This window comes from Panulirus ornatus, chromosome 2 (genome assembly GCF_036320965.1).
Source record: "Panulirus ornatus isolate Po-2019 chromosome 2, ASM3632096v1, whole genome shotgun sequence".
NCBI lineage: Eukaryota > Metazoa > Arthropoda > Malacostraca > Decapoda > Palinuridae > Panulirus > Panulirus ornatus.
Window position 1 is genome coordinate 33,683,891 of NC_092225.1, and position 27,996 is coordinate 33,711,886.

At 42.3% G+C, this 27,996-nt stretch overlaps 1 protein-coding gene across 4 annotated transcripts in view; it reads right to left on the bottom strand.

The window, feature by feature from the left end:
• Nucleotides 1–27,996, bottom strand: part of LOC139756078 (uncharacterized) — a 226,996-nt gene that overhangs the window by 133,841 nt on the left and 65,159 nt on the right. For 3 of the 4 annotated variants that reach the window (XM_071675125.1, XM_071675115.1, XM_071675099.1), the window contains exons 2-3: nucleotides 23,484–23,543; nucleotides 7,774–7,971 (exon numbers count right to left, since the gene is read on the bottom strand). In XM_071675125.1, coding sequence (XP_071531226.1) covers nucleotides 7,774–7,971; nucleotides 23,484–23,543 — 258 coding nt within the window. The remainder of the gene's footprint in view (nucleotides 1–7,773; nucleotides 7,972–23,483; nucleotides 23,544–27,996) is intronic. The other variant, XM_071675108.1, reaches the window with a different exon arrangement.

The following is a 27,996-nucleotide window of genomic DNA, read 5'->3' on the forward strand; positions in this document are numbered from 1 at the left end:
TTGCTCCCTTGTCTTACGCACTTTATTTACCTCCTTCCAGAACATCTTTTTATTCTCCCTAAAATTTAATGATACTCTCTCACCCCAACTCTCATTTGCCCTTTTTTTCACCTCTTGCACCTTTCTCTTGACCTCCTGTCTCTTTCTTTTATACGTCTCCCACTCAACTGCATTTTTTCCCTGCAAAAATTGTCCAAATGCCTCTCTCTTCTCTTTCACTAATACTCTTACTTCTTCATCCCACCACTCACTACCCTTTCTAATCAACCCACCTCCCACTCTTCTCATGCCACAAGCATCTTTTGCGCAATCCATCACTGATTCCCTAAATACATCCCATTCCTCCCCCACTCCCCTTACTTCCATTGTTCTCACCTTTTTCCATTCTGTACTCAGTCTCTCCTGGTACTTCCTCACACAAGTCTCCTTCCCAAGCTCACTTACTCTCACCACCCTCTTCACCCCAACATTCACTCTTCTTTTCTGAAAACCCATACAAATCTTCACCTTAACCTCCACAAGATAATGATCAGACATCCCTCCAGTTGCACCTCTCAGCACATTAACATCCAAAAGTCTCTCTTTCGCGCGCCTGTCAATTAACACGTAATCCAATAACGCTCTCTGGCCATCTCTCCTACTTACATAAGTATACTTATGTATATCTCGCTTTTTAAACCAGGTATTCCCAATCATCAGTCCTTTTTCAGCACATAAATCTACAAGCTCTTCACCATTTCCATTTACACCACTGAACACCCCATGTATACCAATTATTCCCTCAACTGCCACATTACTCACCTTTGCATTCAAATCACCCATCACTATAACCCGGTCTCGTGCATCAAAACCACTAACACACTCATTCAGCTGCTCCCAAAACACTTGCCTCTCATGATCTTTCTTCTCATGCCCAGGTGCATGTGCACCAATAATCACCCATCTCTCTCCATCAACTTTCAGTTTTACCCATATTAATCGAGAATTTACTTTCTTACATTCTATCACGTACTCCCACAACTCCTGTTTCAGGAGTACTGCTACTCCTTCCCTTGCTCTTGTCCTCTCACTAACCCCTGACTTTACTCCCAAGACATTCCCAAACCACTCTTCCCCCTTCACCCTTGAGCTTCGTTTCACTCAGAGCCAAAACATCCAGGTTCCTTTCCTCAAACATACTACCTATCTCTCCTTTTTTCACATCTTGGTTACATCCACACACATTTAGGCACCCCAATCTGAGCCTTCGAGGAGTATGAGCACTCCCCGCATGACTCCTTCTTCTGTTTCCCATTTTAGAAAGTTAAAAAAAAAATTTAATGATACTCTCTCACCCCAACTCTCATTTGCCCTTTTTTTCACCTCTTGCACCTTTCTCTTGACCTCCTGTCTCTTTCTTTTATACGTCTCCCACTCAATTTCATTTTTTCCCTGCAAAAATTGTCCAAATGCCTCTCTCTTCTCTTTCACTAATACTCTTACTTCTTCATCCCACCACTCACTACCCTTTCTAATCAACCCACCTCCCACTCTTCTCATGCCACAAGCATCTTTTGCGCAATCCATCACTGATTCCCTAAATACATCCCATTCCTCCCCCACTCCCCTTACTTCCATTGTTCTCACCTTTTTCCATTCTGTACTCAGTCTCTCCTGGTATATATATATATATATATATATATATATATATATATATATATACATATATATATATATATATTTTTTTTTTTTTTTTTTTTTTTTCTTCATACTATTCGCCATTTCCCGCGTTTGCGAGGTAGCGTTAAGAACAGAGGACTGGGCCTTAGAGGGAAAATCCTCACCTGGCCCCCTTCTCTGTTCCTTCTTTTGGAAAATCAAAAAAAAACGAGAGGGGAGGATTTCCAGCCACCCGCTCCCTCCCCTTTTAGTCGCCTTCTACGACACGCAGGGAATACGTGGGAAGTATTCTTTCTCCCCTATCCCCAGGGATAATATATATATATATATATATATCTTCTTTTTTCTTTTCTTTCAAACTATTCGCCATTTCCCGCATTAGCGAGGTAGCGTTAAGAACAGAGGACTGGGCCTTTGAGGGAATACCCTCACCTGGCCCAATTCTCTGTTCCTTCTTTTGGAAAAAAAAAAAAAAAAAAAAAAAAAAAAACCGAGAGGGGAGGATTTCCAGCCCCCCGCTCCCTCCCCTTTTAGTCGCCTTCTACGACACGCAGGGAATACGTGGGAAGTATTCTTAATCCCCTATCCCCAGGGATATATATATATATATATATATATATATATATATATATATATATATATATATATTTTTTTATTATACTTTGTCGCTGTCTCCCGCGTTTGCGAGGTAGCGCAAGGAAACAGACGAAAGAAATGGCCCAACCCCCCCCATACACATGTATATACATACGTCCACACACGCAAATATACATACCTACACAGCTTTCCATGGTTTACCCCAGACGCTTCACATGCCTTGATTCAATCCACTGACAGCACGTCAACCCCGGTATACCACATCGCTCCAATTCACTCTATTCCTTGCCCTCCTTTCACCCTCCTGCATGTTCAGGCCCCGATCACACAAAATCTTTTTTCACTCCATCTTTCCACCTCCAATTTGGTCTTCCTCTTCTCCTTGTTCCCTCCACCTCCGACACATATATCCTCTTGGTCAATCTTTCCTCACTCATCCTCTCCATGTGCCCAAACCACTTCAAAACACCCTCTTCTGCTCTCTCAACCACGCTCTTTTTATTTCCACACATCTCTCTTACCCTTACGTTACTCACTCGATCAAACCACCTCACACCACACATTGTCCTCAAACATCTCATTTCCAGCACATCTATCCTCCTGCGCACAACTCTATCCATAGCCCACGCCTCGCAACCATACAACATTGTTGGAACCACTATTCCTTCAAACATACCCATTTTTGCTTTCCGAGGTAATGTTCTCGACTTCCACACATTCTTCAAGGCCCCCAGGATTTTCGCCCCCTCCCCCACCCTATGATCCACTTCCCCTTCCATCGTTCCATCCGCTGCCAGATCCACTCCCAGATATCTAAAACACTTCACTTCCTCCAGTTTTTCTCCATTCAAACTCACCTCCCAATTGACTTGACCCTCAACCCTACTGTACCTAATAACCTTGCTCTTATTCACATTTACTCTTAACTTTCTTCTTCCACACACTTTTCCAAACTCAGTCACCAGCTTCTGCAGTTTCTCACATGAATCAGCCACCAGCGCTGTATCATCAGCGAACAACAACTGACTCACTTCCCAAGCTCTCTCATCCCCAACAGACTTCATACTTGCCCCTGTTTCCAAAACTCTTGCATTTACCTCCCTAACAACCCCATCCATAAACAAATTAAACAACCATGGAGACATCACACACCCCTGCCGCAAACCTACATTCACTGAGAACCAATCACTTTCCTCTCTTCCTACACGTACACATGCCTTACATCCTCGATAAAAACTTTTCACTGCTTCTAACAACTTTCCTCCCACACCATATATTCTTAATACCTTCCACAGAGCATCTCTATCAACTCTATCATATGCCTTCTCCAGATCCATAAATGCTACATACAAATCCATTTGCTTTTCTAAGTATTTCTCACATACATTCTTCAAAGCAAACACCTGATCCACACATCCTCTACCACTTCTGAAACCACACTGCTCTTCCCCAATCTGATGCTCTGTACATGCCTTCACCCTCTCAATCAATACCCTCCCATATAATTTACCAGGAATACTCAACAAACTTATACCTCTGTAATTTGAGCACTCACTCTTATCCCCTTTGCCTTTGTACAATGGCACTATGCACGCATTCCGCCAATCCTCAGGCACCTCACCATGAGTCATAAATACATTAAATAACCTTACCAACCAGTCAACAATACAGTCACCCCCTTTTTTAATAAATTCCACTGCAATACCATCCAAACCTGCTGCCTTGCCGGCTTTCATATATATATATATATATATATATATATATATATATATATATATATATATATATATATATATATATATATATATTATATATATATTTTTCTTTTATACTTTGTCGCTGTCTCCCGCGTTTGCGAGGTAGCGCAAGGAAACAGACGAAAGAAATGGCCCAACCCCCCCCATACACATGTATATACATACGTCCACACACGCAAATATACATACCTACACAACTTTCCATGGTTTACCACAGACGCTTCACATGCCCTGATTCAATCCACTGACAGCACGTCAACCCCGGTATACCACATCGATCCAATTCACTCTATTCCTTGCCCTCCTTTCACCCTCCTGCATGTTCAGGCCCCGATCACACAAAATCTTTTTCACTCCATCTTTCCACCTCCAATTTGGTCTCCCACTTCTCCTCGTTCCCTCCACCTCCGACACATATATCCTCTTGGTCAATCTTTCCTCACTCATTCTCTCCATGTGCCCAAACCATTTCAAAACACCCTCTTCTGCTCTCTCAACCACGCTCTTTTTATTTCCACACATCTCTCTTACCCTTACGTTACTTACTCGATCAAACCACCTCCCACCACACATTGTCCTCAAAAATCTCATTTCCAGCACATCCATCCTCCTGCGCACAACTCTATCCATAGCCCACGCCTCGCAACCATACAACATTGTTGGAACCACTATTCCTTCAAACATACCCATTTTTGCTTTCCGAGATAATGTTCTCGACTTCTACACATTCTTCATGGCTCCCAGGATTTTCGCCCCCTCCCCCACCCCCATATATATATATATATATATATATATATATATATATATATATATATATATATATATTCCATGTGTGGCGAGGTGGCGATGGGAATGAATAAAGGCAGACAGTGTGAATTGTGTGCATGGGTATATATGTATGTGTCTGTGTGTGTATATATATGTGTACAATGAAATGTATAGGTATGTATATTTGCGTGTGTGGACGTGTATGTATATACATGTGTATGGGGGTGGGTTGGGCCATTTCTTTTGTCTGTTTCCTTGCGCTACCTTGCAAACGCGGGAGACAGCAACAAAGCAAAAAAAAAAATGAAAATAAAAAAAAAAATATATATATATATATATATATATATATATATATATATATATATATATATATATATATATATATATATATATACCACGTTAGCCAAGTAGCAGATGAAGAAATGGTCTTGGTTCACATCATTCTCCTGGTCTTATGGCAAATGTAACGAAATCAGAGGTTGCTGTACACCACCGGATCCCAGACACCCTCCTGTAGCTTCCTTGCCCGTTCCACCCAACACGCGTACACTAGTGCTGGCCGCATGTCCCGCCCAGCACTTGTACACTAGTAATGGCTGCACGTTCTACCCAACACATGTACATCAGAGCTGACCGTATGTCCCGCCCAGCACGTGTACACTAGTGCTGGCTGCATGTCCCCCAACACATGTACACTAGTGGTGTATGCATGTCCCCCAACAAATGTACACTAGTGCTGGCTGCATGTCCCCCAACACATGTACACTAATGCTGACCGCATGTCCCCCAACACATGTACCCAGGTGCTGGCCGCATGTCCCCCAACACATGTACACTAGTGCTGGCTGCATGTCCCCAACACATGTACACTAGTGGTGTATGCATGCACCCCAACACACGTACACTAGTGCTGACCGCATGTCCCCCAACACATGTACACTAGTGCTGACCGCATGTCCCCCAACACATGTACCCAGGTGCTGGCTGCATGTCCCCCAACACATGTACACTAGTGGTGGCCGCATGTCCCCCAACACATGTACACTAGTGGTGGCCGCATGTCCCCCAACACATGTACACTGGTGCTGGCTGCATGTCCCCCAACACATGTACACTAGTGCTGGCCGTATGTCCCCCAACACATGTATACTAGTGCCGACCGCATGTCCCCCAACACATGTACCCAGGTGCTGGCTGCATGTCCCCCAACACATGTACACTAGTGCTGACCGCATGTCCCCCAACACATGTACACTAGTGCTGACCGCATGTCCCCCAACACATGTACACTAGTGCTAGCCGCATATCCCCCAACACATGTACCCAGGTGCTGGCTGCATGTCCCCCAACACATGTACACTAGTGCTGGCCGTATGTCCCCCAACACATATACACTAGTGGTGACCGCATGTCCCCCAACACATGTACACTGGTGCTGGCTGCATGTCCCCCAACACATATACACTGGTGCTGGCTGCATGTCCCCCAACACATGTACCCAGGTGCTGGCTGCATGTCCCCCCACACATATACACTAGTGCTGACCGCATGTCCCCCAACACATGTACATTGGTGCTGGCTGCATGTCCCCCAACACATGTACACTAGTGCTGGCTGCATGTCCCCCAACACATGTACACTGGTGCTGGCTGCATGTCCCCCAACACATGTACACTAGTGATGGCCGCATGTCCCCCAACACATGTACACTGGTGCTGGCTGCATGTCCCCCAACACATGTACCCAGGTGCTGGCTGCATGTCCCCCAACACATGTACACTGGTGCTGGCTGCATGTCCCCCAACACATGTAAACTGGTGCTGGCTGCATGTCCCCCAACACATGTACACTAGTGCTGGCTGCATGTTCCCCCAACACATGTACACTAGTGATGGCCGCATGTCCCCCAACACATGTACACTAGTGGTGGCCGCATGTCCCCCAACACATGTACACTAGTGGTGGCCGCATGTCCCCCAACACATATACACTAGTGCTGGCTGCATGTCCCCCAACACATGTACACTGGTGCTGGCCGTATGTCCCCCAACACATGTACACTAGTGCTGGCCGCATGTCCCCCAACACATGTACACTGGTGCTGGCTGCATGTCCCCCAACACATGTACACTAGTGCTGGCTGCATGTCCCCCAACACATGTACACTGGTGCTGGCCGTATGTCCCCCAACACATGTACCCAGGTGCTGGCTGCATGTCCCCCAACACATGTACACTAGTGATGGCCGTATGTCCCCCAACACATGTACCCAGGTGCTGGCTGCATGTCCCCCAACACATGTACACTAGTGATGGCCGCATGTCCCCCAACACATGTACACTAGTGGTGGCCGCATGTCCCCCAACACATATACACTAGTGCTGGCCGCATGTCCCCCAACACATATACCCAGGTACTGGCTGCATGTCCCCCAACACATGTACACTAGTGCTGGCTGCATGTCCCCCAACACATGTACACTGGTGCTGGCTGCATGTCCCCCAACACATGTACACTAGTGGTGGCCGCATGTCCCCCAACACATGTACACTGGTGCTGGCTGCATGTCCCCCAACACATGTACATGAATCTAGGAAACACGTCTAAAAGAATAATGAAAAACGTGGGAGAAATTAGATGTATAAAAAAGGAAGAGTTGAATGCACCAGGCCATGGTACCATGGTGGCAGATAGTACAACCACCATATGTGACAAACCCAACAGGTGTGACAAACCCAACAGGTGTGACTGACCCAACAGGTGTGACAAACCCAACAGGTGTGACAAACCCAACAGGTGTGACTGACCCAACAGGTGTGACAGACCCAACAGGTGACAAATGCAACAAGTGTGACTGACGCACCAGGTGTGACAGACCCAACAGGTGTGACAGACCCAACAGGTGTGACATACCCAACAGGTGAGAGAGTTCTATCAGGTGTGACAGGTGACACAGCAGGTGTGTTGCCTGTACTAGGAGACGTGGACTTACCATTGATCCGTCGTCATTTTCTCCCACTCCTGAGGTGGGATCATCACTGAAGGAGTTGTTGTCGTCCAGGGGATCCTCCTCCTCCACCTTGACGTCATGGGAAGGAGTAGAGTTGCCGGAGGTTGTGGTAGCAGCCAGACCACCTACACTGGACACCAAGTACACTGGGTGTGGTGAGTCGCCACTGATGTAACCTTCCTGCGGTACGTCACATGTTTATAATAATCTTTTATAATTCCACGTCACACAACACCACATATGTTTCTCTACTAGAGATAAGCAGCCATGGTACACCTTAGATGATAATCATCATGATAAGTTACGAGGATGAGTTAAGTGCAGGCTACTGTAACTTAGATAAGTACAATATTATACATGATATATACTGAAATGAACTTGGTAACATATCCTTGACATAAATGATATCATCATGAACGGCTACACTTACTAACTCAATATTTACTTACAATCTCCAGTTACGAAAAACATGTATAACTTCAGACAGAATATCTATCTACGTACTTGGTTCACGATGAGGGCTTTTTAGGGACCAGATAATGTAAACTAACTCAACGTCATAGAAGTAAACTGGAACCCACCTTCACCTGCCTGTATCCAGCAGAAGATCAACACTTACACTCAAGATTACTGAAGTGAACTATTCATGAACAGCAGATCAACACTTTCACCCTGGTTTACTGAAGTGAACTATTCATGAACAGCAGATCAACACTTACACCCAAGTTTACTGAAGTGAACTATTCATGAACAGCAGATCAACCCTTACACCCAAGATTACTGAAGTGGACTATTCATGAACAGCAGATCAACACTTACACACAAGATTACTGAAGTGGACTATTCATGAACAACAGATCAACACTTACACCCAAGCTTACTGAAGTGAACTATTCATGAACAGTAGATCAACACTTACACCCAAGTTTACGGAAGTGAACTATTCATGAACAGCAGATCAACACTTACACCCAAGATTACTGAAGTGGACTATTCATGAACAGCACATCAACACTTACACCCAAGTTTACTCAAGTGAACTATTCATGAACAGCAGATCAACACTTACAGCCAAGATTACTGAAGTGAACTATTCATGAACAGCAGATCAACACTTACACCCAAGTTCACTGAATTGAATTATTCATGAACAGCAGATCAACACTTACACCCAAGATTACTGAAGTGAACTATTCATGAACAGCAGATCAACACTCACACCCAAGTTTACTGAAGTGAATTATTCATGAACAGCAGATCAACACTTACATCCAAGATTACTGAAGTGAACTATTCATGAACAGCAGATCAACACTTACACCCAAGATTACTGAAGTGAACTATTCATGAACAGCAGATCAACACTTACACCCAAGTTTACTGAAGTGAACTATTCATGAACAGCAGAATAACACTTACACCCAAGAATAATGAAGTGAACTATTCATGAACAGATGATCAACACTTACACCCAAGATTACTGAAGTGAACTATTCATGAACAGCAGATCAACACTTACATCCAAGTTTACTGAAGTGAACTATTCATGAACAGATTAACACTTACACCCAAGATTACTGAAGTAAACTATTCATGAACAGCAGATCAACACTGACACCCAAGTTTACTGAAGTGAACTATTCATGAACAGCAGAATAACACTTACACCCAAGAATACTGAAGTGAACTATTCATGAACAGATGATCAACACTTACACCCAAGATTACTGATGTGAACTATTCATGAACAGCACATCAACACTTACACCCAAGTTTACTCAAGTGAACTATTCATGAACAGCAGATCAACACTTACATCCAAGATTACTGAAGTGAACTATTCATGAACAGCAGATCAACACTTACACCCAAGATTACTGAAGTGAACTATTCATGAACAGCAGATCAACACTTACACCCAAGATTACTGAAGTGAACTATTCATGAACAGCAGATCAACACTTACACCCTGGTTTACTGAAGTGAACTATTCATGAACAGATCAACACTTACACCCAAGTTTACCGAAGTGAACTATTCATGAACAGCAGATCAACACTTACACCCAAGATTACTGAAGTGAACTATTCATGATCAGCAGATCAACACTTACACCCAAGATTACTGAAGTGAACTATTCATGAACAGATCAACACTTACACCAAAGATTACTGAAGTAAACTATTCATGAAAAGCACATCAACACTTACACCCAAGTTTATTGAAGTGAACAATTCATCAACAGATCAACACTTTCACCCAAGATTACTGAAGTGAATTATTCATGAACAGCAGATCAACACTTACACCCAAGATTACTGAAGTGAACTATTCATGAACAGATGATCAACACTTACACTCAAGAATACTGAAGTGAAGATCAACACTTACACCCAAGTTTACTGAAGTGAACTATTCATGAACAGCAGATCAACACTGACACCCAATATTACTGAAGTGAACTATTCATGAAAAGCACATCAACAATTACACCCAAGTTTACTGAAGTGAGCAATTCATGAACAGATCAACACTTACACCCAAGATTACCGAAGTGAACTATTCAACACCCAAGTTTACTGAAGTGAACAATTCATGAACAGATCAATACTTTTACCCAAGATTACTGAAGTGAACTATTCATGAACAGCAGATCAACACTTTCACCCAAGATTACTGAAGTGAACTATTCATGAACAGATGATCAACGCTTACACTCAAGAATACTGAAGTGAAGATCAACACTTACACCCAAGATTAGTGAAGTGAACTATTCATGAACAGAAGATCAACAGTGACACCCAAGATTATTGAAGTGAACAATTCATGAACAGATCAACACTTACTCCCAAGTTTACTGAAGTGAACTATTCATGAACACCAGATCAACACTTACACCCAAGTTTACTGAAGTGAACTATTCATGAACAGCAGATCAACACTTACACCCAAGATTACCGAAGTGAACTATTCATGAACAGCAGATCAACACTTACACCCAAGATTACCGAAGTGAACTATTCATGAACAGCAGATCAACACTCACACCCAAGTTTACTGAAGTGAACTATTCATGAACAGCAGATCAACACTTACACCCAAGATTACCGAAGTGAACTATTCATGAACAGCAGATCAACACTCACACCCAAGTTTACTGAAGTGAACTATTCATGAAGTAAATACATAGTTTCATCATGTTTCCTCTGTGAGACTGACACATCCAACACTTGTATCAACCAGACATCACCATTTGGTCACCAGCACTAACTGACCCTCTTCACACCACTTACCTGTTATGATAACTGACCCTCTTCACACCACTTACCTGTTATGATAACTGACCCTCTTCACACCACTTACCTGTTATGATAACTGACCCTCTTCACACCACTTACCTGTTATAACTGACCCTCTTCACACCACTTACCTGTTATGATAACTGACCCTCTTCACACCACTTACCTGTTATGATAACTGACCCTCTTCACACCACTTACCTGTTATGATAACTGACCCTCTTCACACCACTTACCTGTTATAACTGACCCTCTTCACACCACTTACCTGTTATGATAACTGACCCTCTTCACACCACTTACCTGTTATAACTGACCCTCTTCACACCACTTACCTGTTATGATAACTGACCCTCTTCACACCACTTACCTGTTATAACTGACCCTCTTCACACCACTTACCTGTTATGATAACTGACCCTCTTCACACCACTTACCTGTTATGATAACTGACCCTCTTCACACCACTTACCTGTTATGATAACTTACAAGCTAACAGACACACACACACACAGTATGAGAGCAGATTGGCTACCTAGTACATGGAATGTAAAGAGGAAAACGTCATGAGAGGTGATTACCAGCTGGCACTACACACCAACCAAGAAGCCAGAAAGAAGCCTATCCTTGAAGGATATAAATCAAAATATAACTCAATCTTCTTCCAACAAGTTGTAAAGCAAAGAAACCTAACCAGTTGAATCATTGACCACAAAGGTTCTGAACAACATACTTACTGAGTCCATAACAACAAACTGGTACGTTTTCCTCCACGCAATGAAGCTAACCTAATCTAACCTAACCTACCCTAACCAAACCAGTACCTCCAACCTAACCTAACCTAACCTAACCTACCCTAACCAAACCAGTACCTCCAACCTAACCTAACCTAACCTAACCTACCCTAACCAAACCAGTACCTCCAACCTAACCTAACCTAACCTAACCTCTAACATGACCCAAACCAGTACCTCTAACCTAACCTTACACATGAAGTATTTCTTACCCAAACATTCATATCCTTTTTACAAAAGAACACAGTCAGTCATACTCATAAGACAACACAGTCATACTCATAAGATAACACAGTCATACTCATAAGATAACACAGTCATTCTCATTAGATAACACGGTCATACTCATAAGATAACACAGTCATACTCATAAGATAACACAGTCATACTCATAAGATAACACAGTCATACTCATAAGATAACACAGTCATACTCATAAGACAACACAGTCATGCTCATAAGATAACACAGTCATACTCATAAGATAACACAGTCATTCTCATTAGATAACACGGTCATACTCATAAGATAACACAGTCATACTCATAAGATAACCTCATATTTACAAAAACCACAGTCACAAAATGACATCCTTTTCCCAAGGAAGACATACATATAAACCATGTCTCAAAGCTGACGACTTACAGAAGTACGTAACTTCTTGCTAAACAGATGAGTTAGGAGATGCCTACACAAAATCCATCCAAACCACATTACCTACCTTTTACCGCCAGTGGTATACGTTACGAATACAAATTTAAAGAACTCTCTTGCTATTAGTCCTGACCAAATATCAAAATTCCACATAAAACATGTGATTAAATTGCAGTAGAAGCGTTTACAGATAACTTCACCCACATATGGCCACATAATAACATTCTAAACATTTAATAACTTATCAACTTGCTAACACCAATCATAAAATTTTCCCAACGACCCAACTCCTGATATTACCGTTGCTTTCATTATCAAAACTTTAGAATACTGATTCACAACAAAATCCATTGTACTCTCATGCACACAACAAGATGTATGGCTTCCAGTAGCCACACCTCTTACTGCAACAAAGCATTAGTGGCCATAAATAATAACAACGCTCCCTCAACACATCCCCAAGATAAACAACAACACTAAGGTTTCAACACTAAAATCCTCCCACTTTACAATGGTGTTCCCACCAAGGAACAGTGTTTTCTCCCTCCTTTACTCTCATCCAACAGGACCATCCTGCAGACCACACAGTACGTAAACATCCTCTAATATACAGGCCAGACCATCCTACAATCCCAGCAGACACGCACACAATTACACTTAGAAACGGTCTAGCCAGAACAGAATGTCTACATCACACTACTCTTTACTGACCGAAATAACAAACCATTTTTTTTTTTAAATTGAGCCTCTGCATCTTAGCACCATCCTGCACGGCCAGTCATTAATACTCGATCAACTGCAACTATTGTGGACATCACGTAACACGACACTCACTTCCTACACTTCAAAACAAAGCACACGGCTCCAGAACACTTATTGGTACCAAATTTGGAAGACAAATCCGGTAGCAGGTGTAAAACTAATTCATGCGCTCTATCCTGTCCAAAGCAATATAAACAAGATGGAAACCTCACAAAACAGAGCACCGAGAACAATCACTGGCTGCTTAACCACCATATATATATATATATATATATATATATATATATATATATATATATATATATATATATATATATATATGTGTACGTGTAGGAAGAGAGGAGAGTGATTGGTTCTCAGTGAATGTAGGTTTGCGGCAGGGGTGTGTGATGTCTCCATGGTTGTTTAATTTGTTTATGGATGGGGTTGTTAGGGAGGTAAATGCAAGAGTTTTGGAAAGAGGGGCAAGTATGAAGTCTGTTGGGGATGAGAGAGCTTGGGAAGTGAGTCAGTTGTTGTTCGCTGATGACACAGCGCCGGTGGCTGATTCATGTGAGAAACTGCAGAAGCTGGTGACTGAGTTTGGTAAAGTGTGTGGAAGAAGAAAGTTAAGAGTAAATGTGAATAAGAGCAAGGTTATTAGGTACAGTAGGGTTGAGGGTCAAGTCAATTGGGAGGTGAGTTTGAATGGAGAAAAACTGGAGGAAGTGAAGTGTTTTAGATATCTGGGAGTGGATCTGGCAGCGGATGGAACCATGGAAGCGGAAGTGGATCATAGGGTGGGGGAGGGGGCGAAAATTCTGGGGGCCTTGAAGAATGTGTGGAAGTCGAGAACATTATCTCGGAAAGCAAAAGTGGGTATGTTTGAAGGAATAGTGGTTCCAACAATGTTGTATGGTTGCGAGGCGTGGGCTATGGATAGAGTTGTGCGCAGGAGGATGGATGTGCTGGAAATGAGATGTTTGAGGACAATGTGTGGTGTGAGGTGGTTTGATCGAGTGAGTAACGTAAGGGTAAGAGAGATGTGTGGAAATAAAAAGGGCGTGGTTGAGAGAGCAGAAGAGGGTGTTTTGAAGTGGTTTGGGCACATGGAGAGGATGAGTGAGGAAAGATTGACCAAGAGGATATATGTGTCGGAGGTGGAGGGAACAAGGAGAAGAGGGAGACCAAATTGGAGGTGGAAAGATGGAGTGAAAAAGATTTTGTGTGATCGGGGCCTGAACATGCAGGAGGGTGAAAGGAGGGCAAGGAATAGAGTGAATTGGAGCGATGTGGTATACCGGGGCTGACGTGCTGTCAGTGGATTGAATCAAGGCATGTGAAGCGTCTGGGGTAAACCATGGAAAGCTGTGTAGGTATGTATATTTGCGTTTGTGGACGTATGTATATACATGTGTATGGGGGGGGGGGTTGGGCCATTTCTTTCGTCTGTTTCCTTGCGCTACCTCGCAAACGCGCGAGACAGCGACAAAGTATAAAAATATATATATATATATATATATATATATATATATATATATATATATATATATATATATATATATATATAATGTATTATGTTGAAGGTTCCAGTCCACGGACCTTAAATTATGAAACGGAAAAAAAGGACAAGGGAAAGTATTTACTAAAATATATTTGAGAAAGTGACAGCCCTGTATTTTGAAATGTGTCACGTCATAGTTATCAGGAAAGACATGAGAAGATAGAGTTCCAAAACTTCGACGTGTAAGGAAAGAAGCAGGTATCAAAATGGCCCACCCTTGAGTTACCAATGGCCACACAGTAATCATGTGACGCAGCAGCTTGACGAGTATTACGTGGTCAAGCTAGCGGTGGGGGCACACAAGCAGCCAGCTCTCGGCAGCAAAAACAAAAGTAATAACTATAGAAGAGGGAAAGTGAACCAACATTGCGGTGTAAGACAAGGGGGTCAAGATTGGAAGTCAGCCTGGGACAGTTTATAAGATGGATCGCCTTCGACTCCACTTTGTCAAGTAAGGATACAGAGGTGGAAGCACTTCACATGTGAGAGCAGGACTCCATACAAGGACGAATCAATCCCTGGTACAAACGGAGCAAATGTTCTGGAGAAAAGAAATTTTGACTTCTAAACAGGACACCCAGTTTCTTAGAGGCAGACTTAGCTATTCCTGTAATGTGGGGGTTCCAAGAAAGAGTGGATGTTACAGTATTACCAAGTATTTTCACTGTGTGAAGAGGTGGAATTACAGAACCGTCAAAGGGGAGACGAGAGTTGTAAGTTTTCGATGGAAATGAGTAAAAACTGGGTCTTGGAGGCATTAAACTTAACAGGATGTTGTGTACCCCAATGAGATATCCCGTCCAAGTCTGAGTTTACTGAGGAAGCTGTGTCAAGACGAGATGCAGATCGAGTTAGAGAAGACGGAGCAGAATTGAAGGATGTAGATGAATGTGGTGTTGAGTCATCAGCGTATGAGTGCATTGGATTATTTGTGGAGGGGAGGAAATTGTTGAAAAAAAAAAGAAGTGAAGGGAACAGGACAGAACCTTGAGGGACACCGTTGTTGATGGAGAAACGGAGGAAAGGCTGATCCATCAACAACATGATGGAGCAAAGTGAGGGAGGAAAGCCAGAAGAGGGGAGGTTAGATGAGACCTCGATGTTACAACCGGTCAAAAGGTTTAAATATGCCAAGGGCAAGTACACATGGCCGCAAAATGTTTCAGGGATGATGACCAGACATTAGTAAGATAGGAAAGAATATCACCAGTAAATTTCGCCTTACGGAAGCCATACTAGTGATCAGAGAGAAGACTCTGAGTTTTAAGGTGTCTAGGGATATGGGAGTTGAGGAGGGATTCAAAGACTTTGGTAATGGCAGATGTCAAAGTAATAGGACGATATTGAGAGAGATCAGAACGTCACCCTTCTTAGGGATGGGATGCATCAATGCAGGCTTCCAAAGAGAAGGAAAAGTTTTGGTTTTTTAAAGAGAAACGGAACAGACGAGTAAGCACAGGTGCAAGTCCAGAGGCACACTTTCAGTACACGAGGATGGATGCCATCAGGACCATGAGCGAGCCTTGCTTGTGTCCAGAGAGAAAAGCGCTTTTCTGACAGTCCGAAAAGAGATTACGGGAAGAGGCATAGGATTAGTAAGAAGAGCATCAGGCGGTGAAGGAATGTTGAGTCATCCAAGATGGAGTTAGAGGAGAAACAGGAACCAAACAGTTACTTTGTCTACGGGAGAGACATTTATAGTACCGGTCTGACTGTAAAGTGAGGGAAAGATAGAGCGACATAAGTTGTTAGCAACATCCTTAGCTAAAGACCAGGAAGACCTAACAGTGGATGACGAAGAGGAAGGCTTCGCCTCACGGATAACATGTGATTACGGGCAGTGATAAATGCTGAATAGGAGTCGGGGGAAAGTGATTTTCCCAAGCCCAGTAAGCAGATGTGATCCCTTGCCTGAATGACGTCAGAACAGGAACGGTTGAACCATGGATTGGATGAAGAGGTCGTCTTGGAGGATGAGGGAATAAATGCTTCCATTCCCGCAAGAGTAACCTATGGCTATGTGTTTGGCGAAGACAGAAGCATCACCTCGCAAGACACAGTAATTTACCCAAGGAAAGTCAGACAAGAAGTTACCTAGGTTACGTAAGTTATTCCAGTCAACTTGGTTGACGTGTCACTCTTTACGCTTACAAGGGACTGTGAGAGTGTTATCAGACAAACCAACTGGGGGCGATATTATGTACTTACAGCCAGATGGGTTACAGTGAAAAACAAATCCAGAATATTAGGAGAGTGGTCACAGCGGTCAGGAATATGGGTAGGACGAGAGACAATTTGCTCTAAACCAATAAGAACAGAGAAGGGCTTCAATCCCTCCGCCCAAAATGGAGGAATTCAACCATTCCCTATGGTGAACGTTGAAATCCCAAGGTAGAGGATCTCAGCTTGCGGGTGTCACAGTCTCATGGCAGTTTAGAGAGCTTAAGAGGATGTAAAACTTGTAGATTTAGGAGAGCAATAGGTGACACAGAGGACAAGTGTGGTAGTAGGGATACAGACTCTTAGCCACATAGCATCAAAGTTTGGAGACTCAAGGTTCTTATGGCGTGCAACAGGTGTGTTGATGTTGGAATTAGCAGAAACACCACCTTTCAACCGGAATCGTGAGTGGAGGTTATAGTTAGATATGAAAAAGGGACATGTGAGAACATCATTAGACAAGTGTGTCTCAGAGAGAAGTAAGATATTAGGAGAGGCACTAGACAGATGGTGTTCAACTGAGGAGAGGTTACTAGAGAGACCGTTGGTATAGTGAACAGAAAAAGAGGAAGGTCTCACAAGTGAGGGAAAGGTCGTAGGAGGAGCCGGTACTACTACTGCCAGAGCCCTCTCTCTCACTGGCAGTAGAGCCAGGCAGAAACCTGAACATTCTTAGCATTCCATCATGCCAAGGACTAGGGACCATAGATTTGTAGAACTCTATCATGATGATATATAAAACGATCGTGCAGACAGGAGGTGACAAGAGATCTTGTGTGAAGAAAGTAATAATAATGTGCAAGGTTTGGTTTGGTGTGTGGTGCTTGTAAGAAGACACTAAGACTAGCCCGCTAGTCCATATATATATATATATATATATATATATATATATATATATATATATATATATATATATATATACCTACAACAGAATGTAAGCATCATAGAAAGTTTCCGAACACATTTGACCCCAAACGGACACACAAGTCCAGCTTACACCTTGAATGGAAAGTCTCACCGTCTGAATGAATCTCCAACCATTCCAGGCATCAAATACGATGCACACATAACATTCATTACTTACACTAAAAGAATCAACATAAAAGGAGAACCCACAGAACACTATCTGGCACCAGATTTGGACAAGAAAAAGAATTCCTCAATATCCTACACAAACAATTCGTTCGCTCCACTTTAAACTTCGCCTCACCTGCCCGGTCTTCCACCTTTTCAAAAGCAAATACACCAAAGCTGAAAACCACACACAAAAAAAAAAGCACTCAAAACAATCATTGGCTGGTTAACAACAACAAACATTCCAAACCTACAGAGTGAAACAAAGATCGTCCCAATACAATCCAACCCAAACATGCTCAAGACAACAGCACTGGACCCATCCCACCCTCAGCACTGGACAACTTACCACCAACGCACATAGAGAAATAGAAAGCTTATTCCTTCCTTAAACTTCAGTAACTTCTGCTCAAGAGATACAGCATTTAAACTTCAGTAACTTCTGCTCAAGAGATACAGCATTTAAACTTCAGTAACTTCAGCTCAAGAGATACAGCATTTAAACTTCAGTAATTTCAGCTCAAGAGATATAGCATTTAAACTTCAGTAACTTCTGCTCAAGAGATATAGCATTTAAACTTCAGTAACTTCAGCTCAAGAGATACAGCATTTAAACTTCAGTAACTTCAGCTCAAGAGATACAGCATTTAAACTTCAGTAATTTCAGCTCAAGAGATACAGCATTTAAACTTCAGTAACTTCTGCTCAAGAGATATAGCATTTAAACTTCAGTAACTTCAGCTCAAGAGATACAGCATTTAAACTTCAGTAATTTCAGCTCAAGAGATACAGCATTTAAACTTCAGTAACTTCAGCTCAAGAGATACAGCATTTAAACTTCAGTAACTTCTGCTCAAGAGATATAGCATTTAAACTTCAGTAACTTCAGCTCAAGATATACAGCATTTAAACTTCAGTAACTTCAGCTCAAGAGATACAGCATTTAAACTTCAGTAACTTCAGCTCAAGAGATACAGCATTTAAACTTCAGTAACTTCAGCTCAAGAGATATAGCATTTAAACTTCAGTAACTTCTGCTCAAGAGATATAGCATTTAAACTTCAGTAACTTCTGCTCAAGAGATACAGCATTTAAACTTCAGTAACTTCTGCTCAAGAGATATAGCATTTAAACTTCAGTAACTTCTGCTCAAGAGATATAGCATTTAAACTTCAGTAACTTCAGCGCAAGAGATACAGCATTTAAACTTCAGTAACTTCTGCTCAAGAGATACAGCATTTAAACTTCAGCTCAAGAGATATAGCATTTACATGACAAGCGCTGGACACGTGATCACCCGATCTACACCATACTTTCCAGACAAACTCGTGTCTCACACACACTTCCACTTGTGCTGTGTACATCATCCAAACACTTCCACTTGTGCTGTGTACATCATCCAAACATTACATATCCCGCCACCTTACATTCCGGATATAATGTAAAACAACGCCCTGCGTTCTCTCGACGTAGACACGACACACATCCACTACGTTATGTTGGTGTTGGTGGCAACCAGTGTTGTAGCAGACTCATAATCATGGAGAGACGGGACTCCTGTGGCAGGAGGGTAAGGTAAGGTAAGGTAAAGTAAGGAAAGGTAAGGTAAAGTAAGGTAAGGTAAGGTAAGGAGAGGTAAGGTAAGGAAAGGTAAGGTAAGGAAAGGTAAGGTAAGGTAAGGTAAAGTAAGGTAAGGTAAGGAAAGGTAAGGTAAGGCAAGGTAAGGTAAGGTAAGGAAAGGTAAGGTAAGGCAAGGTAAGGTAAGGTAAGGTACGGTAAGGTAAGGAAAGGTAAGGTAAAATAAGGTGAGGTAAGGAAAGGTAAAGTAAGGTAAGGTAAAGTAAGGTAAGGTAAGGAAAGGTAAGGAAAGGTAAGGTAAGGAAAGGTAAGGAAAGAAAAGGAAAGGAAAGGTAAGGTAAGGTAAGGAAAGGGAAGGAAAGGTAGGGTAAGGTAAGATTAGGAAAGGTAAGGTAAGGTAAAGAAAGGTAAGGAAAGGTAAGGTAAGGAAAGGTAAGGAAAGAAAACGAAAGGAAAGGTAAGGTAAGGTAAGGAAAGGGAAGGAAAGGTAAGGTAAGGTAAGATTAGGAAAGGTAAGGTAAGGTAAGGTAAGGAAAGGTAAGGGAAGGAAAGGTAAGGTAAGGTAAGATTAGGAAAGGTAAGGTAAGGTAAGGTAAGGAAAGGTAAGGTAAGGTAAGGTAAGGAAAGGTAGGAAAGGTACGAAAAGGTAGGAAAGGTAAGGTAAGGAAAGGTGAGGTAAGTTGAGGTAAGGAAAGGTAAGGTAAGGTAAGGTAAGGTAAGGAAAGGTAAGGTAAGGTAAGGTAAGGAAAGGTAAGGTAAGGTAAGGTAAGGTAAGGTAAGGTAAGGTAAGGTAAGGAAAGGTAGGAAAGGTAAGGAAAGGTAGGAAAGGTAAGGTAAGGAAAGGTGAGGTAAGTTGAGGTAAGGTAAGGTAAGGTAAGGTAAGGTAAGGTAAGGTAAGGTAAGGTAAGGTGGGTATATAAGAAGCATACATATCAAACATGTAACACGTAGTAATGTGACTACATAAAATCATGAGACATATCAATGAAGAACATGTACAGTGAGGTATGCACTATAACATGCCAGTACATCTACCAGTAAGTACAACACTGTATTGTGAAGTCATGCACCACTACATGCGACGGCAAGTGATAGCAACAAAAACTATTTCTGAAAACAGAAAAAAATGAAATATGTAATAAAAAACGAAATCCTGTATCTACCGATCAACACAACACAGAAGCTCCCGATGCTTATATATATATATATATATATATATATATATATATATATATATATATATATATATATATACTGGAAAGGATCTCAATTTTGCGCGTGATCAAGATATTCCTGTGAGTCCACGGGTAAACATGTGATTGTCCATGCGGACTCACAGGAATATATATATATATATATATATATATATATATATATATATATATATATATATATATATATATATATATACTTTGTCGCTGTCTCCCGCGTTTGCGAGGTAGCGCAAGGAAACAGACGAAAGAAATGGCCCAACCCCCCCCCATACACATGTATATACATACGTCCACACACGCAAATATACATACCTACACACCTTTCCATAGCTTATCCCAGACGCTTCACATGCCTTGATTCAATCCACTGACAGCACGTCAACCCCGGTATACCACATCGCTCCAATTCACTCTATTCCTTGCCCTCCTTTCACCCTCCTGCATGTTCAGGCCCCGATCACACAAAATCTTTTTCACTCCATCTTTCCACCTCCAATTTGGTCTCCCTCTTCTCCTTGTTCCCTCCACCTCCGACACATATATCCTCTTGGTCAATCTTTCCTCACTCATCCTCTCCATGTGCCCAAACCACTTCAAAACACCCTCTTCTGCTCTCTCAACCACGCTCTTTTTTTTTTCCACACATCTCTCTTACCCTTACGTTACTCACTCGATCAAACCACCTCACACCACACATTGTCCTCAAACATCTCATTTCCAGCACATCCATCCTCCTGCGCACAACTCTATCCATAGCCCACGCCTCGCAACCATACAACATTGTTGGAACCACTATTCCTTCAAACATACCCATTTTTGCTTTCGAGATAATGTTCTCGACTTCCACACATTCTTCAAGGCCCCCAGAATTTTCGCCCCCTCCCCCACCCTATGATCCACTTCCGCTTCCATGGTTCCATCCGCTGCCAGATCCACTCCCAGATATCTAAAACACTTCACTTCCTCCAGTTTTTCTCCATTCAAACTCACCTCCCAATTGACTTGACCCTCAACCCTACTGTACCTAATAACCTTGCTCTTATTCACATTTACTCTTAACTTTCTTCTTCCACACACTTTACCAAACTCAGTCACCAGCTTCTGCAGTTTCTCACATGAATCAGCCACCAGCGCTGTATCATGTATATACATGTGTATGGGGGGGGGGGGGGGTTGGGCCATTTCTTTCGTCTGTTTCCTTGCGCTACCTCACAAACGCGGGAGACAGCGACAAAGTATAATAAAAAAAAAAAAAAATATATATATATATATATATATATATATATATATATATATATATATATATATATATATATTCCTTTGAATCCATGGCGAAAAGAAACACGATAAGTTCCCAAGTGCACTTTCGTGTAATAATCACATCATCAGGGGAGATACAAGAAAGTAATATAACAGTCAGTTGATATGCAACGAAGAGACGTGACTTGGAAGGCATTTGGTAAACAAGTGACTGCCCGAATGTCGGTCGGGTGCGCACGAGTCTGGCAACAAACGTATCATAAACTTATTACGAGGACAAGAAGGGGAACTGTTTACAAATTGTATCACCTATAAAGCCATCCCAATTTGTATCAACCTTCAATAATAATAATGTTACAAATCTTTGTATATTTGATATTGACATTTTCAATGATATTTATCGTGGCACAGGAGTTAAGAGTTAATAATTTAGATAGCATGGTACTGCTGCCCACACATTGGCAACAGCAGGGTGAGTGGCAGCTGAGAAAGATTGCAATGTAACGTAATTTGCATAAGAAAATTATGTTATCTTACCCGAGAAAGCAAAAGGAATTTTCTACTTGAAATCTCAACCCAGTCATTTGATGGTGTGGCTACTGGGCAAGTGAAGTCTACATTACATCCTAAGTTAAAACTGAATAGAATAAGAGAAATATTGCAAATGGACTCGTGCTGTACATGATATAGGTATATCGGGCATTATTTAGGATAATAAATGTAACCAAGAACTAATATTAACCATCCACCACAAATATATTGATGGTTATCACCCATGCTCAGGTATATTGATGGTTATCACCCATGCTCAGGTATATTGATGGTTATCACCCATGCTCAGGTATATTGCTCTTAATCTCGACATATATTTGATACATCATTTATTACGTCACGTTCCTGGCGACGCACATACTGACGAATCAAAACTCACATGTACATAGATTTATCCCCAGCAGTTCTGTACCACTACATGGCCTATAAGGGGAAGTGAGGATCTGGGCAGACAGAATGATGAGGTGGCTGATGTAAAGATGAGGGGGTTGGGCAGACAGAATGATGAGGTGGCTGATGTAAAGATGAGGGGGAACCATGTTATACAGGAGCGAGGTCACACAGGCAGGTGTTGACACAGGAGCGGGGATCTACGGGTCGTGCCACTAACAGGTGTTGGGACAGGGACGCAGTCTTACAGATCATGCTACTGGCAGGTGTTGGCAGCACAGGGATGGGGCCCTATTTACCATGCTACTGGCAGGTGTTGGCAGCACAGGGATAGGCAGCCAGGTCAACTTACAATGAATGTGGTCTTGGCGTCCTCTTGACCTCTGTCAACCTCGATCACGTTCTGGGTCACCTAGAAAATAGTCCCCACTGTAAGTTGTCTCCCTCACCTCATGACTTGCCACCATTATGGTGTAAGTTGTCTCCCTCACCTCATGACTTGCCACCATTAGGGTCATAATTACTCAGGCTGAACTCCCATATGACCAGTTGCCTGTAATGGTGGCTCTGCTCCTCTCCCTAACGTGTTATGGTGAGTCTCTCAGTTGAACTCCCTTACGAACAGTTCCCTCCCTGAACTCCCGTATGGTGAGTGTGTCCCCTCGCTAAACTCCCTTATGAAGCGTTCCTTCACTAAACTCTTGTATAGCAAGTCCTCTCTTTACTCTCCCTTATTGAGAGGTTTTTCTCTACTCTTGTATGTTGCCTCCCTAACTTCCTTCGTAAGAGTTCACTCTTACACAACATTTCCTCATAATGGAAGGAACATATGAGGCAGGACGTACAAACCGATCTTTTCCCAAATGGAAGCCGACATGATGGGACAGTGACATCAAGAAGTCTTGAGGAAAGTAGTTGTTGAGTCACAACGATGTAGTTAACGTTGCTTTGAAGTTTACAACCAAGTGGGCAGGAGTATCTCTTGTACACTATTTTGGCAGTGGGTTAGTCTTGGTGTGTGAAGCTTTCGAATTATGTAGTCATAAATTTTCCTATACTTATAATAAATGATGGACGAAGGTGAAGGTAGTGGTGAGGGTAGTGGTGAAGGTAGTGGTGAGGGTAGTGGTGAGGGTAGTGGTGAGGGTAGTGGTGAAGGTAGTGGTGAGGGTAGTGGTGAGGGTGAAGCTAGTTGTGAAGGGTGTGGTAGCGGATTGCTTTCTAATGTCAGGTAACCATGGAAGCTCCTTAGATATAATATATATATATATATATATATATATATATATATATATATATATATATATATATATATAGTTTTTTTTTTTTTTTTTTGGCTTTGTCGCTGTCTCCCGCGTTTGCGAGGTAGCGCAAGGAAACAGACGAAAGAAATGGCCCAACCCACCCCCATACACATGTATATACATACGTCCACACACGCAAATATACATACCTACACAGCTTTCCATGGTTTACCCCAGACGCTTCACATGCCTTGATTCAATCCACTGACAGCACGTCAACCCCGGTATACCACATCGCTCCAGTTCACTCTATTCCTTGCCCTCCTTTCACCCTCCTGCATGTTCAGGCCCCGATCACACAAAATCTTTTTCACTCCATCTTTCCACCTCCAATTTGGTCTCCCTCTTCTCCTCGTTCCCTCCACCTCCGACACATATATCCTCTTGGTCAATCTTTCCTCACTCATCATCTCCATGTGCCCAAATCACTTCAAAACACCCTCTTCTGCTCTCTCAACCACGCTCTTTTTATTTCCACACATCTCTCTTACCCTTACGTTACTCACTCGATCAAACCACCTCACACCACACATTGTCCTCAAACATCTCATTTCCAGCACATCCATCCTCCTGCGCACAACTCTATCCATAGCCCACGCCTCGCAACCATACAACATTGTTGGAACCACTATTCCTTCAAACATACCCATTTTTGCTTTCCGAGATAATGTTCTCGACTTCCACACATTCTTCAAGGCCCCCAGAATTTTCGCCCCCTCCCCCACCCTATGATCCACTTCCGCTTCCATGGTTCCATCCGCTGCCAGATCCACTCCCAGATATCTAAAACACTTCACTTCCTCCAGTTTTTCTCCATTCAAACTCACCTCCCAATTGACTTGACCCTCAACCCTACTGTACCTAATAACCTTGCTCTTATTCACATTTACTCTTAACTTTCTTCTTCCACACACTTTACCAAACTCAGTCACCAGCTTCTGCAGTTTCTCACATGAATCAGCCACCAGCGCTGTATCATCAGCGAACAACAACTGACTCACTTCCCAAGCTCTCTCATCCCCAACAGACTTCATACTTGCCCCTCTTTCCAAAACTCTTGCATTTACCTCCCTAACAACCCCATCCATAAACAAATTAAACAACCATGGGGACATCACACACCCCTGCCGCAAACCTACATTCACTGAGAACCAATCACTTTCCTCTCTTCCTACACGTACACACGCCTTACATCCTCGATAAAAACTTTTCACTGCTTCTAACAACTTTCCTCCCACACCATATATTCTTAATACCTTCCACAGAGCATCTCTATCAACTCTATCATATGCCTTCTCCAGATCCATAAATGCTACATACAAATCCATTTGCTTTTCTAAGTATTTCTCACATACATTCTTCAAAGCAAACACCTGATCCACACATCCTCTACCACTTCTGAAACCACACTGCTCTTCCCCAATCTGATGCTCTGTACATGCCTTCACCCTCTCAATCAATACCCTCCCATATAATTTACCAGGAATACTCAACAAACTTATACCTCTGTAATTTGAGCACTCACTCTTATCCCCTTTGCCTTTGTACAATGGCACTATGCACGCATTCCTCCAATCCTCAGGCACCTCACCATGAGTCATACATACATTAAATAACCTTACCAACCAGTCAACAATACAGTCACCCCCTTTTTTAATAAATTCCACTGCAATACCATCCAAACCTGCTGCCTTGCCGGCTTTCATCTTCCGCAAAGCTTTCACTACCTCTTCTCTGTTTACCAAATCATTTTCCCTAACCCTCTCACTTTGCACACCACCTCGACCAAAACACCCTATATCTGCCACTCTATCATCAAACACATTCAACAAACCTTCAAAATACTCACTCCATCTCCTTCTCACATCACCACTATATATATATATATATATATATATATATATATATATATATATATATATATATATATATATATATACATTTACTGTCAACTTTCTTCTTTCACACACTTTACCAAACTCAGTCACCAGCTTCTGCCGTTTCTCTCATGAATCAGCCTATATATATATATCTATATATATATATATATATATATATATATATATATATATATATATATATATATATATATATAGGCTGATTCATGAGAGAAACGGCAGAAGCTGGTGACTGAGTTTGGTAAAGTGTGTGAAAGAAGAAAGTTGACAGTAAATGTGAATAAGAGCAAGGTTATTAGGTACAGTAGGGTTGAGGGTCAAGTCAATTGGGAGGTAAGTTTGAATGGAGAAAAACTGGAGGAAGTGAAGTGTTTTACATATTTGGGAGTGGATCTGGCAGCGGATGGAACCATGGAAGCGGAAGTGAATCAAAGGGTGGGGGAGGGGGCGAAAATCCTGGGAGCCTTGAAGAATGATTGGAAGTCGACAACATTATCTCGGAAAGCAAAAGTGGGTATGTTTGAAGGAATAGTGGTTCCAACAATGTCGTATGGTTGCGAGGCGTGGGCTATGGATAGAGTTGTGCGGAGGAGAGTGGATGTGCTGGAAATGAGATGTTTGAGGACAATGTGTGGTGTAAGGTGGTTTGATCGAGTAAGTAATGTAAGGGTAAGGGAGATGTGTGGAAGTAAAAAGAGTGTGGTTGAGAGAGCAGAAGAGGGTGTTTTGAAATGGTTTGGTCACATGGAGAGAATGAGTGAGGTAAGATTGACCAAGAGGATATATGTGTCAGAGGTGGAGGGAACGAGGAGAAGTGGGAGACTAAATTGTAGGTGGAAAGATGGAGTGAAAAAGATTTTGAATGATCGGGGCCTGAACATGCAGGAGGGTGAAAGGCGTGCAAGGAATAGAGTGAATTGGAACGATGTGGTATACCGGGGTCGACGTGCTGTCAATGGATTGAGCCAGGGCATGTGAAGCGTCTGGGGTAAACCATGGAAAGTTCTGTGGGGCCTGGATGTGGAAAGGGAGCTGTGGTTTCGGTGCATTATTACATGACAGCTAGAGACTGAGTGTGAACGAATGGGGCCTTTGTTGTCTTTTCCTAGCGCTACCTCGCACTCATGAGGGGGGAGGGGGTTGTTATTCCATGCGTGGCGAGGTGGCGATGGGAACAAATAAAGGCAGACAGTATGAATTATGTACATGTGTATATATGCATATGTCTGTGTGTGTATGTATATATATGTATAGATTGAGATGTATAGGTATGTATATTTGCGTGTGTTGGCGTGTATGTATATACATGTGTATGTGGGTGGGTTGGGCCATTCTTTCGTCTATTTCCTTGCGCTACCTCGCTAACGCGGGAGACAGCGACAAAGCAAAATAATTAAATATATATATATATATATATATATATATATATATATATATATTTTTTTTTTTTTTTTTTTTTTTTTTGCTTTGTCGCTGTCTCCCGCGTTTGCGAGGTAGCGCAAGGAAACAGACGAAAGAAATGGCCCAACCCACCCCCATACACATGTATATACATACGTCCACACACGCAAATATACATACCTACACAGCTTTCCATGGTTTACCCCAGACGCTTCACATGCCCTGATTCAATCCACTGACAGCACATCAACCCCGGTATACC